The sequence below is a fragment of the Carya illinoinensis genome, chromosome 16, assembly GCF_018687715.1.
Source record: "Carya illinoinensis cultivar Pawnee chromosome 16, C.illinoinensisPawnee_v1, whole genome shotgun sequence".
Classification (NCBI taxonomy): domain Eukaryota; kingdom Viridiplantae; phylum Streptophyta; class Magnoliopsida; order Fagales; family Juglandaceae; genus Carya; species Carya illinoinensis.
In genome coordinates, this window is record NC_056767.1 from 24,420,990 (window position 1) to 24,433,810 (window position 12,821).

Below are 12,821 nucleotides of genomic sequence, written 5' to 3' on the forward strand. Positions count from 1 at the left end.
TAGATCATTTTATCTATTTTGTAGGGTTCATGTAGGACCGAGGCAGGCAGAGACCCGACGGGTTCATTCAAGCCCATAATCGTATTCATGGGGCGTATATCCATATAAATGTGCTAGAATTCCCTCACCCATGTTTATTTTTGTCAAAACCAATGTAATTTATGAGAAATATGTTGTGTGGTCGACCACCAAGAAACAACCAAATTTAACTGTCAACAGTCTCACACATAATTACAACTAATACCTAGATGTTTAAGCAATTGTTCCAGAAAAGACCACTTTTTTTTGTGAGTAAAAGCCAAAACATTCTAAGGATGATAATGGGCAATAAATCATACGCTTCTCAGCCAAGTAGGCTTTAAAAAATTCAAAGTGTTTTTACTCCCTGGAACTGGTGAGACTCTCATGTATAATAGTAAAAGGTGACTTCATTCACTCAACATTTGAGTAAGTAATTACCATTACATATTCTCTTTATATACATCAAACATTCTGACAACAATGTCACGCCCCCTTAGCTCCGGGCAACACTCAATATCCCTTTTATAAGCTTTTGTCAGTAAATTTTGCCAAGGATGTGAAGCTCAACCTGCAAACAAGAGAGGGAAAGATACAAAAAGAAGTCACAATATAGAAGACTTGTATCACACACTCTAAAACCTTCATGCATTGGGTTTTGAGTAGGGGTGTCAATTCATGTTAACGGATCGTGTTCGTGTCGTATCAAAGCATGTATATTATATTATATAGGTCAACCCTAACCCAACCCATTAAGCTTATCATCTCAAAATCTCAAACCCTAACATGACCCATTAACATAATAGGTCGTGTCGTGTCAACCTGGTTTGACCCAAACCCATTAAGACAAAACCCAAAACCATTATTATCATGTCATGTTCGTGTTAGTTAACGGATCGTGTAACATATTGTCACCCCTAGTTTTGAATACTGGGATCTAACAAAAGGCAAAAAAAAAAGTTACCAAAAAAAAAAAAAAACCTAGGGCTATCACTTCCAAGTTAAACAATAAATTTTTTTAATAATTGTATCACATATATTCATTGCTACTCGCTATCACTTTGAAAGTATACCTGATTAGTGGCTTCCCTTGTACCACAGGTGCTGGAGTCATATTTAACAATGGCGCCACAAGTTCGGTGGGCTTTGCAGAGGAAAAAAAATAGGGGGGAAAAAACAAGCCAAGAGAAATGGTAAATACTGTCAGAACTGCCCACTACATATATAACATAAAGGAACAGACTTTATTTGCAACGGCTATATTAGTAAAATAAGGCTAAAGCAATATTTATATAGACTATATAATATATAAAACGGTGGGGACTCCACCTCAAAAGAAGCCAGAGAAAACCTAGTGCAGCTTTTGTTTGGCTAATACTTGTTAATGGAATAATATTTATGTGTTACTATTTGAAACCAGAAAGGTGCTCTCAGAAAACCAAAATGAAATTTTAAAAAGCTTGTTGTTTCAAGCGATATCCAGGGCATAAAAAAACCTGCTCACTTCCATAAAAAAATTATATTTGCAAGCTGGTGTGGAGGAAACACCCTCTACATACAAATTTTTGCATGGGTAATGAATTCATATATCATGAAGAATTCTCAAACACTGAATGAAAGCAAATCATCAGAATCCAAGTTACCATAAGCCAAATAAAAAGGTTAAACTTTTTACTTTCTTTTAACCCTTGAGATTACGCAATCAAAAAGCATATACTTCACCCATTTACAATAACCACAAATAGCCCACATGCAAACAAAATAAAAGTAAGGACCAACAACAAGAACCCAATAGGCATATTGGCGAAAAAAAGAAGTTAAAAGGTTAGCAAATAAGACCTCAAGCTCCTCTAAGTTCCCATTGGAATATAAACCGCAGGAAGAAGCAGATCCATTGCTAGAGGTTACTGGCACTGAAACTGCTGTATTTTCTGTTAAAGACTCCAAATGGCCACCTTTCAACTTTTCTCTAATATCTTTATCTTGATTTCTATATTCAAAATCATATTTGAGCTCATCAAGTTCTTCTGGGACAGCTTGGTGGGCTCCATATGGACCAGACAAAATCTTCTCAATTGCCAACTTCTCTGTTTCTCTAGAGCTTGCTGCATCATCAGCAGGAGGGTTTTTGTTAGGTGAATTGCATCTCACTGATACATTAGGTTGACCATTCTGAGAAGAAACCTCCACTACATTTGTTATATTTCCCAAGCTGTCTGGTATATCATTCTCAGACTTCTCTTTTCCGGATTCCTCTACCCTGTGGGTATCCATTTTGTCATCTTTAATAGAAGATGAGCTGATAGCACTGACAGAAGGGCAACACTCCTCTGTAGATGGAGGCACTGTAGCTAAGCACTTTGTGTTTCTCAGGTTAGTCTCTAAACTATCATCCACGTGCTTTCTCTTTCTTTCATTATCTGTTCCTTTCAAAACTGCTTTACCTACACCAGAATTATCTTGAGCATGACCAGAAACTTTCAGTTCTGAACTCCTCCTACTCTCCCAAGTTACTTTAGATGGGCGGGAAGGTCGAATACCACCAGGAAATACGAAGTTGGGTATATTCCTGCGTTTTACATGAGATACACTGATCTCCATCCCCGCCTTCCACAACGAGTACATAAGCACATTGTGTTTAAATTCCTTGACAGTAAACCTCATATCAAACTGTTCACCTTCATTCACTGGAACTCCTTGTTTTCGCTGCAAACCCATGAAGTAACAACAATGGAAAGCTCTAGATCTGTCTGAAAAATCCCCTGGGTGTGGGTGGCACTGAAGCATGTAATAGGTATGTTTCTCAATCTGGAGTATAGTACACAAGACAAGCTGTATTAGGAATCTATACATCGTGAAAGAAAAAGGAAAAAGAACAAATACAAGACAGCTGGAAATAGCCAACAATGAAAAATATAGATTACACCTTCAATGTTAGCTGGCGAAGGCGAGACTCAACCCAGCCTTTCCATTTTCTTAAATCATCAGCATTTTCTGCAGTGATGTCTGTTTGCAGATAATTCTTATATGCTTCAAAGAATGCATAAGGCTCGAAAAGTGTATCCCAATCTGCCTTGCTTACCTCCATAGCCTGCAAGCACTAGCAGACATCAATTTCCAAAAGTAGTAACAATAATAACAGTGATAAAAAAAACTTCCTAAAAATTTAAGTTGATTAAACTAAGAGGTCAACTTAGCCCCGTTTGGAAAGTGAAAGTGTTTCATCTCATCTTATCTCATCATTACAAATTTCTCAAATTCCCACACAAAATATAATAAATAATTCAGCTTTTTCAAATCCCAAAACAATAATAATATTAAAAAATAATATTCTAATAATATTTTATTCAACTTTTAACTTTCATCTAAAACCATCTCATTGCATCTCACTATCCAAACCACACCTTAATCATAATTTGCAAATCTGTGATTCGGTGTGTGCATCAAATCAATATACAAATCAATGTGAAATAGTTATCCAAACCTATATGTGCATAAATTTAAGGTGAAAATATATCACAAATAAAATCATGGAATCATACCTCACATATCTCGCTACCCCTCTTGAACTCCTCTGACATAATACGCAAAGTACTTGACGACACATTGTAGCTAGAGTTCATGCACGGGTAAGCAGGAGTTATTATAGGCATCAAATGGGACCTGTCTTTGGGATTCCTTCTAGGATCCCAAACTTGAAGTCCAAGAGATCCCTCTTCAATTGCACAGAGCATTACTGGGTTTGGCCAATGCCACTGAGTATAGACCCTGAAGAATCGAGACACTAACATATTGGGCAGCGCATTGGGATATAGCTGGCATATGCGAGCAACCAGCAATGCCCAGTTTATACCACCTAGAAACCCTGCAACCTGCACGTGATAGGGAGGAAAGTGCTCTGATAAATTAGAAAGAATAGTAATAAATAAGAGCTAAAACGATCACACCCTACATTTGAGTAAACACCACGACGCTTTGCCCATAACCTCATGCACCTCAAAGTTGTGCGGAAATTCTGCACATCAGAAAACAAACAAGCAATTGGAGATGATAAACTCTATGGAAAACTTCAATGCACATATAATAAAAGAAAGTAATGGCCACACCTGAATATTTGGAACCAAACGCAAAATCTGGTCAGTGACCCTACAACCATTGAGACTACGAACTGTCTGTTCATCTGCATTCTGTAGTATTGAGTCCTGCGAGATATCTAGGTCCTGCACCAGAATAGCATGTTTAAAACAGAAATGCATACAAACAAAGGTGAACATACAAGATATATGCTTTAAAGCACCATGTAAACATGAAATCAAAGTGCTAGTTTCCTTTGGATCTACCCGAAGGTCATTTGATCAATCCTGCCACATGATAAACCTGCATGAGAATTTTATTGTCTCCCATATGCTGTATGATAAACAAGCCCTAGGATTAACATCACATATATGTTGCAAAAATATACTTTTGATTGTGGACTAACTTCTTGAGGGATTGAGCAGTTGCTTGGGAAAAAGGAAAGCCAGACAGGTAAGACTGTTAGATTCATCAAGAGGATTGCACCCAGTTATATTACCTTGTAAGGGCTAACCAATGACAACAAGGGCTTGATGGGCTAAATTGTCCAAATTAGGATCTTTCTCCTACACAATCCATGCCACATTGGCACCTTGAAAAATCATTCATATTCCGTATGGTTTTTACATGATTAATAAATTCCAAGTTTCATTTCACTCACAACCTTCCAAATGATATAATATAGTTAGCCAAAACTTATATAAAAAGGAGCAGGTGCAGACAAGAGGGTTTCCAGGATGAATCCAGTTCTTACTTCAGGAATAACCCAGAGTGACAATTTTGCATACAGAAGGTCAATGGAAACGCCATTGAACTTAAATTTCATTACTGGAACATAAGCATCAGGCACGGGGTGCAACTCCATTACTTCAGGCATCTCAGAGAGCATTCTAAATAGCTCACCAAAGAAATCTTCCTACAGCCAATTTAATCAAATACTAAATTCAGAAGACAATACCACAAAGAAGAATAGTAAATGTATTGCACCAGAAATAAGCGAGAGTGGATCTCACGTCTCTTGTAGCATGTCTTGGTCCCACACAAAGCGTGTCTATATCTGCACCAGGGCCATGCACCTAAAAAACCAAAATACAAAGCAGAAGTAGATAATGAAGGAAAACTCCCGAAACGACAAAACATAATACAAAAAACCAAAAACATTTGAAATAGAAAGAAGGATTTCACACCCCTAGCCGATAGGAACCAAAGGTGAAAATCTTGGCGTTTGCTTCTTGCACGAGTTGCTCATTCAACCCCTTAGAACGACTGATTGCTTTGACCCAAATCTTTACAATCTATATAAATATTCTTTTGATAAGTACAAGCTATATAAATATTAAAACATCAGTCTACTTATCAAAACAATAATAATAAAATATTAAACACCAGTCAGCATTGCATTCAGAATTAAACAAACAACCAATGTAATAGAAATTCAACCTGGTCAAGCCTTCCAAGCACTTCCTCCCTACTGACAGCTTCTTCCGGACTCTCATACAATCCAGCGTCTCGCAGATACTGACCACCCAGAAACCAAGTTCAGAGATTTATGGTATATAGTTAGAAACCAGGTAATGGGTAAATGTGAATTTATAATTTGATAAAACACAAAAACATAACCTTTTCAAGTTCACGGGTCTTGATCACATCGGACTCAGTCGGTCCACCTAACGAAATTGGTTCTGTGATGCCAAACCGTTGCCCATTATTCCGATTCATCAATCCAGAGCGCTCCATTTATATATATATATATATATATATATATATATATATATATATAAACTGCCACTGGTTTTATTATCTTGATTCCATTTTTTGACAATATGTGGATGCTATCAGCAAATTATAGATAATATCTCAGACTTTTTTGTTCACTCTCTCTTTTTTTCCCATTGAAAATCAAATAAAAACATAAAATCTGGAAAACATTACAAAAATGATATAATCGTTGATTTTACAGTACTGGGTGGAAACAAAGTCCAAAACACAAACAAATTGGAATTTAGAACCATAACAATAATAAAAAATAAAAAAAGTATATGCAAATCTAGCTAGCTCCAAAATTGACTTGTTTCATAATTAAATGACCATCGAACAGAGTACAACGCCAACTCAAGGCCAGTAATTGAAAAACAGCGTAACCCTAGACGATGAACAAGCACGACGAAGAAAAAACAAATAGATTCCGGCAGCGCTATCGGAAGCCCAATCTCTCCAGGCCTTTTTGAGCTCCGTAAACGGGGTTGCTTCGTTGGCCACGTCCAGCAACCGAGTCTCCCCCCAAAATACTCTGAGAAAGAGAAGAGACGAGAATTCTGCGTGTGTTTTTTCTTTTTTCTTTTTTTCTTTTTTTTCTTTTTACTGGGTTCTTCCCCTTTTTCCTGCTTTGGCGATGCAGAGGTTTGTGACGATGGGAATAAATAAAACGTGGAACGGAAAGGAAGCAGAGGTGTTGCCATGTTGGCGGTGTTGTTTGGTTGGACAACCAACGTTAATTATTCGTAACTCATTAAATACGGAGAGAGGTAACATTTTTATTCAGGAAAAAAAATTATAAGTGGTGAAATGAATTATCCATAATATTATACGTAAAAAAATAATATTTATAATTTTAGCATATATAAATTATGCACATTCTAAAAGAAATAATAAATTTATAATTCACATAAAAAATTATTTTCAATAATAAATTTTATTTCTTTAAAAGAAGCGTACTGTTGTAAATTGTTGAAAATAGAGAGCCTTTAGACCGAGAGAGAGGATTTCTCTTATTAATCTCTTATCAAACTTATGAATTCCTTAAAAGATATGGCGATATATATAGGAGTACAAAGGGAACTATGCTAGCTTACTATGCTAGTACTATGCTGACACTATGCACTGTGCATATGTCGGCCATTTACTATGCCAGTACTTTACTAGCACTATGCACTATACATTTGACGACTAGATAAATGTGGTCATACAATTTAAGATAGTTTATAACACTTCCCCTTTGGATGACCATATTTAAAGAATATGCCTCGTTAAAACCTTGCCAAGGAAAAACTCTGTGGGAAAAAACCAATGGCGAAGGAAAAAGAGTATAGTATTCATGTGTATCGCCGAGTGCTTTAGGATTGCCTCATTAAAACCTTGCAAAGGAAAATCCAGTGGGATAAAACCTTAGCGAAAGAAAAAGAGTACAATCAGCACAAGTCTTCAAGACATTACTTCCCCTGAAAAGTGCATGATAACAGGTCTTCAAACCTCCGTATTCCAATGTTCTGCATAATCTTCTTAAATGTTGAAGTTCGTAATGCTTTAGTGAATAAATCTGCCAGATTTTTACTTGACCGTACTTTCTTGATATCAATTTTAACTTTCTTCTCATGAATTGCAATGATCTTCTTGTGTGTATCTGAAAAAGAATTCGCATCTGTACATCCAACTAACTGTGGAATCCATGTTGATAAAATAATCTCAACCGGATCTTTCTGCTCATCACTACTCTTCTGAAGTTGTACTCTTCTGGAGTTCTTGTAAATAACACAGTTAGTGGAGAATTCATCAACATTAAACCGCTAACCTCATTTTTTAATAAAAACGGTGGCCAGCCTTTTAAGATCAGACAATCACTGCGGATTTTCAACTCCTCTGTAGGTGTCAGGCGTGCTGTCAGGCACCGCAGCTGTCAGGCGTGCTGTCAGGCGCCGCAGAGCTATGAAGCTATATTCCATCTCTTTTCTCTTGCTTCACGAGAGATGCTGTATCATGATTTTCTCTATAAAAGAGATATTCAGCTCATCTTCATTCGCATCTCATCTTCATTCGCATCTCATCTTCTTCACTTTTCTGTAATCATACTGCATTTTTACTCTGTAATTTCTTTCTGCATTGTTATCCTGTAATCTCTCTCTGCAATGGCTCAGCAATCTTCTCAGGATCAATATATGAGGTATTCGGCACCTCGTTCATCAGCTGTTCCTGCTTCTACCACAGGTGCTATCATGCAATATAATGATCTGACTCGTAGGGCAGATAATGAAGCTATCTATGAGCTTGTGAGTCTCGGTACCCCATACTCATAATCCATTGTCGCATTTTCTCAGCGACTGCAATCCAGAACTTGTGGAGTTGACGATCTCCACGAGAATATTGCTATATTTCAGCGACTTCTTCTGGAGTCCAACATGAAGATAGAATCAATAAAGAAAGAGAATAGGAATTTAAAATTCTTGCTTAAATCTTCTTTTCGATCGCCCACCCCTTTAGATAGGGATGCTATGCAGATTCTTGAAGAACAAGAGCGTTTGAAGAATGAGGCAAAGTGTCTCAAATTTTTGTAATTCTTGCTTCAAGATAATAAAATAATATTTCACAAATATTCATATTTGTATTTCTATCTTTTGGTAGATGTTCTGTGTGTTCCCTTTTATTTCTTCTTTAATAATGCACACTTCATATCAAACCCATAATATGAATCTGAAATACTAATTATATTAAAAGATAGTATTTCATGATTAATAACATCATCCATCTTCCCCTTGAAGCCGCAAGGGTTTCAGATTTATATTTCAAATATGTGCAGTTTTCATGAGCTCTTCTGGAGCCTTAATGACATTTAAATCATATATATAAACTGCAATAATAGCTTGTTTCCATTTGCGTTTGGATTGCTTTAGATCATATAAGGATCTTTGAAACTTGATAGAATACATATTTCCAGATATATTCATATTAGAAGCTTCAGACATTTTCTATCCTTCAGGGATTTTCATATATATATCATGATCCAATGATCCATATAAATATGCAGTTAATCATGCATATCCAAACTCTCGGTAACTTTCAAGCTAATAAAAATCTCAATATGATTTCAACCACTTTAAAATCATATCAATATTGTTTCTTCGAGAAACTAACTTGTGGTTTCTGTATCACATTTTCATATTAAAAGTTTCAGGCTTTTTATATCATGTATATAAATATCCACTGATATTTAACAAAAATCACCTCTTTAGGTGTTTGGAATTCAAGTCCATATTTATCACATTTTACTTAGTGATATCAATTCTGCAGGAATTGAGAAACTGACTCTTGATTTATATATCACATTTTTATTTCCTTTCCATAAATACCCACTGACATTCAACAAGCATCACCTCTTTTAGGTATTTGGACTATAAGTCCCGATGCATCATATTTTACTAGTGAATCAATTCTGCAGGAATTGTTTCTTTCAAATTTGGCCAATATTTTACGTCGTATTCTTCGACGGTTCTTGATTCACTTTCTCCATTACTTCTGGTAATGTCAATTGCCATCTCATATGGAAATACGTTGTCGACAACGATTTTATTTCTATCCATAATTTCTCCATTATTCATGAAATGTAACGAGATCTCGTTATTTTCAGGTACATGTCCCTCTTCAAGGGAAGACATTTTCATGAAAAATCTCTTCAGGAAGCACTCTTTAAGAGTTTATATAGGAGAATTTTATACAAAAAAATTTGGATGGACTTTATTGCTTGTTTTGTGGGTATGGCCTCTTCAGGAGCACAAAATTATTTGTGTCTTTCTCTTTTGAGATACTCTATCTTTTGTATCGATAAGTCTCACATGCCTTTATACATGTTTTTAGACTGCTGAATTTCTTAATTGTCCTACAGGGACTTCAATCCTCACTGGGATTTTAGCAGCTAGAATATGAGACATTTATATTTTATTGCATCCAAAATTTAATTATCATCTGAACTTCTGGTTCACATATGATAATCAAGATAACGTTGAATAATTTCATCTTATTTGCTTCAAGCAAATTTTTCTTTCCACTTCTGGTGGTAAGACTTTATAGTAAAAGAATCTTCTGGTTCTTTTATAGACGTCCATATGAAAATCATTCGACTTATCGTAATTGATTTTGGATGATCAAGATAACCATGAAAAAATATAAATATTTTGAATCATATCACCTTTTGATGCATCATAATATTTGATTCAATAATTTGTATAATATCATCTCAAAGAGAAAGCTTACAGCTTTTCCAATACGAGCTTCTGGCCAGAAAAGATATTCATTATCACGTCCAATCTCTTAGTTTCTTTGAATGAAACGCATTATTCTTTTCACTTCAGGGAATAGAATGATATAAATTCATTATTATTCACTTCAGGAAATGATGTAGATCTAGTAAGACGTGAATAATGATTCTTATTAAAAAAAACTCATTATTTTGTCCAGTCACTGAAAGACCAGATTTAAATTTAGAATATATTATGAATGTTTGCATTTCATATTGCAGGAGCATACTCGATATTGCTACTTCAGGAGCATATTCGAGACGTTCATTTAAATATATATTCTTTCCACAATTTCAATTATGCAACTTCAGGTGCATAAATCATAATGAGTTTTTGGTACACGTATTACTCATTTAAACTATGAGGTACTCAATAAAATTATTGATTTAGAACGATCCTTCAGGGATGCTCCATTTTCATTCTAAGATAAATTATATCATCAATAATTCATAACAAGTACAAAAAGAATAAATAAAACTTGTATCTAAACTATGTGAATAAAATTATTCACAGATATAATTGATATGTAAATTATGAAAATTTTAATTCACCAATATTTACTTTAAAGATTTCAAATAATATATTGAAAAACTTACTTGAAGTAAAAATGCCCACTGAATCCTGTTCGAACTCTGTCGTATAGGTTTACTTTGAACTCCACCGAAAAGGATTTTAAATTGGCTTGATGGTATCTGGACCCCACTCCACATGATTTACCAGGCTGCCTGTCCTTTGCTAGCAACTCGCAAAACTGAGTAGGAAAACTTTATAGCAACACTCACCTCACAACACTAAGTTGCATGCGTAGGTATCCACCGCACTAAATAAATCAAACTTTTCTTTTTATATTTATACTTTTTCAAGATATAATAATATAAAATAAAAAAATATAATAATATAAGAAAAGAGGAGTTATAATGGGCGTCTTCTTCCACCCACCCATTTTTAACTTTTATCATTTTTTATTTTATTTTCATCAACAAACGCCCCTTTTGCTGACTTTTTTTTTTTTTGACAGATGTTGCCGACAACCCTCTGGTGTCAAAATTGACAAAACCCATGAACCAAGAATCACGCCAAGAACGTGAAAATCCGAGTCCATATTGTTGGACCCATCGTCTGGGGAACTCAGCCGGATGTCCTCAGATATCTCCAACTGCATCTAATTTATGAGTTGATCTTTTTGCAGGTTGTTGACCGTGCATCGATGTGCTTGATCCAATGGCTAGGACTCTTCTTCTAGCTCATCTACCCAATTTAATCTCCCAGCTGGACTTAGAGCTATTGGATTTACCCAAAAGCTACTCTAGGTGTATCGTAATACCTATGCCCCTTTGGTAAGCCCAGAAAACACCATGCAAATGATCTACAAAGGCAACGATCGCTCAAATCTCTTCATGAATTTCCCACATCGTTTTGGCGGGGCCGTTGTCCTCCTTTAAGCTGCTTTCAACTGGGATAAGATTTAATTTGAACCAATTGTTAAGAGCTCGGATGCTGGGCTGCGATGGCCATGGAATAACGATGAGACAGAGTAAGATGCAAATCCCAAGGATCCCATCTCAGAGGCTCCGCCGGATGTCCGGATCAGGTGCTGCCGCCGACTCGACAGCTCGGCGCACCATATCTGCCTTTGATGTGGAGCTTGAGCAAGATTTCCAACATGATATGCCACGGCAATTCTGAAACATAGCATCTGCCACAGCCGTCGGCGATGGTTACCATCGTCTTCGAGAACAACATTCTTTGCTTTGCTGTTACTGTGCTTGTTTTCCATGGAGGTTGTTGATAGTTAGTACAGAAGGCCCAAAAAGAAAGTAGACGCCAAAGCTTTTATGGTGTTCAACAAGCTGCAAGCCAGGTCTCCACTCTCTCTCTCTGACCGCGCCTCCGGAGTTGATGAGATCTATCCAAGAGAATCACCAGAAGACTGCATCAGCTTTGTTAGAGAAGGCTGAGCAGATCTGAGAGGAGAAGGTTGCAGATAACGTGGTAGAAAAAAAAAATCACAATCGTGCTGATAACGTGTTGTAAATTGTTGAAAATAGAGAGCCTTTAGATAGAGAGAGAACGAGAGAGAGGATTTCTCTTATTAATCTCTTATCAAACTTATGAATTCCTTAAAGGATACGGCGATATGTATAGGAGTACAAAGGGAACTATGCTAGCTTACTATGCTAGTACTATGCTGATACTATGCACTGTGCATATGTCGGCCATTTACTATGCCAGTACTTTGCTAGCACTATGCACTATGCATTTGACGACTAGATAAATGTGGTCATACAATTTAAGATAGTTTATAACACGTACATAATATTCTTTTTATATGCATTGAGTATTGAAGGACTTTATCAATTCTTTAACAAACCTTTTTGACATGATATTAAATGATTAAATAAGTAATAATAATTTTTCTTAATTATTTAACATGATTTTAAGAAGAGACATGATATTTTTAGTTGTGAATGTATAAGCATCACATAATTAGTTTGAAAAATTTGAATATATACGGGATTTATATGAAAAAAAATTAATTTTTTAATAATAAATTTTATTCTTTTTTAAAGTGACTGCACAATATTTGTGTACTCTATGACTATACATAATATTACTTTTTAAATAAAGTGCGGCACTGGCTAAATTGTCTGTTAATCAAATTGT

At 35.7% G+C, this 12,821-nt stretch overlaps 1 protein-coding gene across 1 annotated transcript; it reads right to left on the reverse strand.

Moving 5' to 3' along the window:
* Nucleotides 1-313: 313 nt before the first annotated feature.
* On the reverse strand, nucleotides 314-6,564 carry LOC122299287 (nuclear poly(A) polymerase 1-like). Its single transcript, XM_043109435.1, has 13 exons — nucleotides 5,872-6,564; nucleotides 5,713-5,839; nucleotides 5,533-5,610; nucleotides 5,280-5,387; nucleotides 5,106-5,168; nucleotides 4,847-5,008; nucleotides 4,125-4,238; nucleotides 3,971-4,033; nucleotides 3,561-3,890; nucleotides 2,945-3,109; nucleotides 1,858-2,826; nucleotides 1,092-1,162; nucleotides 314-589 (listed from the first exon to the last, which is right to left on the reverse strand). The coding sequence occupies exons 2-13, from the start codon at nucleotides 5,827-5,829 to the stop codon at nucleotides 544-546; spliced, it is 2,286 nt and encodes a 761-aa protein (XP_042965369.1). The 5' UTR covers nucleotides 5,830-5,839; nucleotides 5,872-6,564; the 3' UTR covers nucleotides 314-543.
* Nucleotides 6,565-12,821: the final 6,257 nt, after the last annotated feature.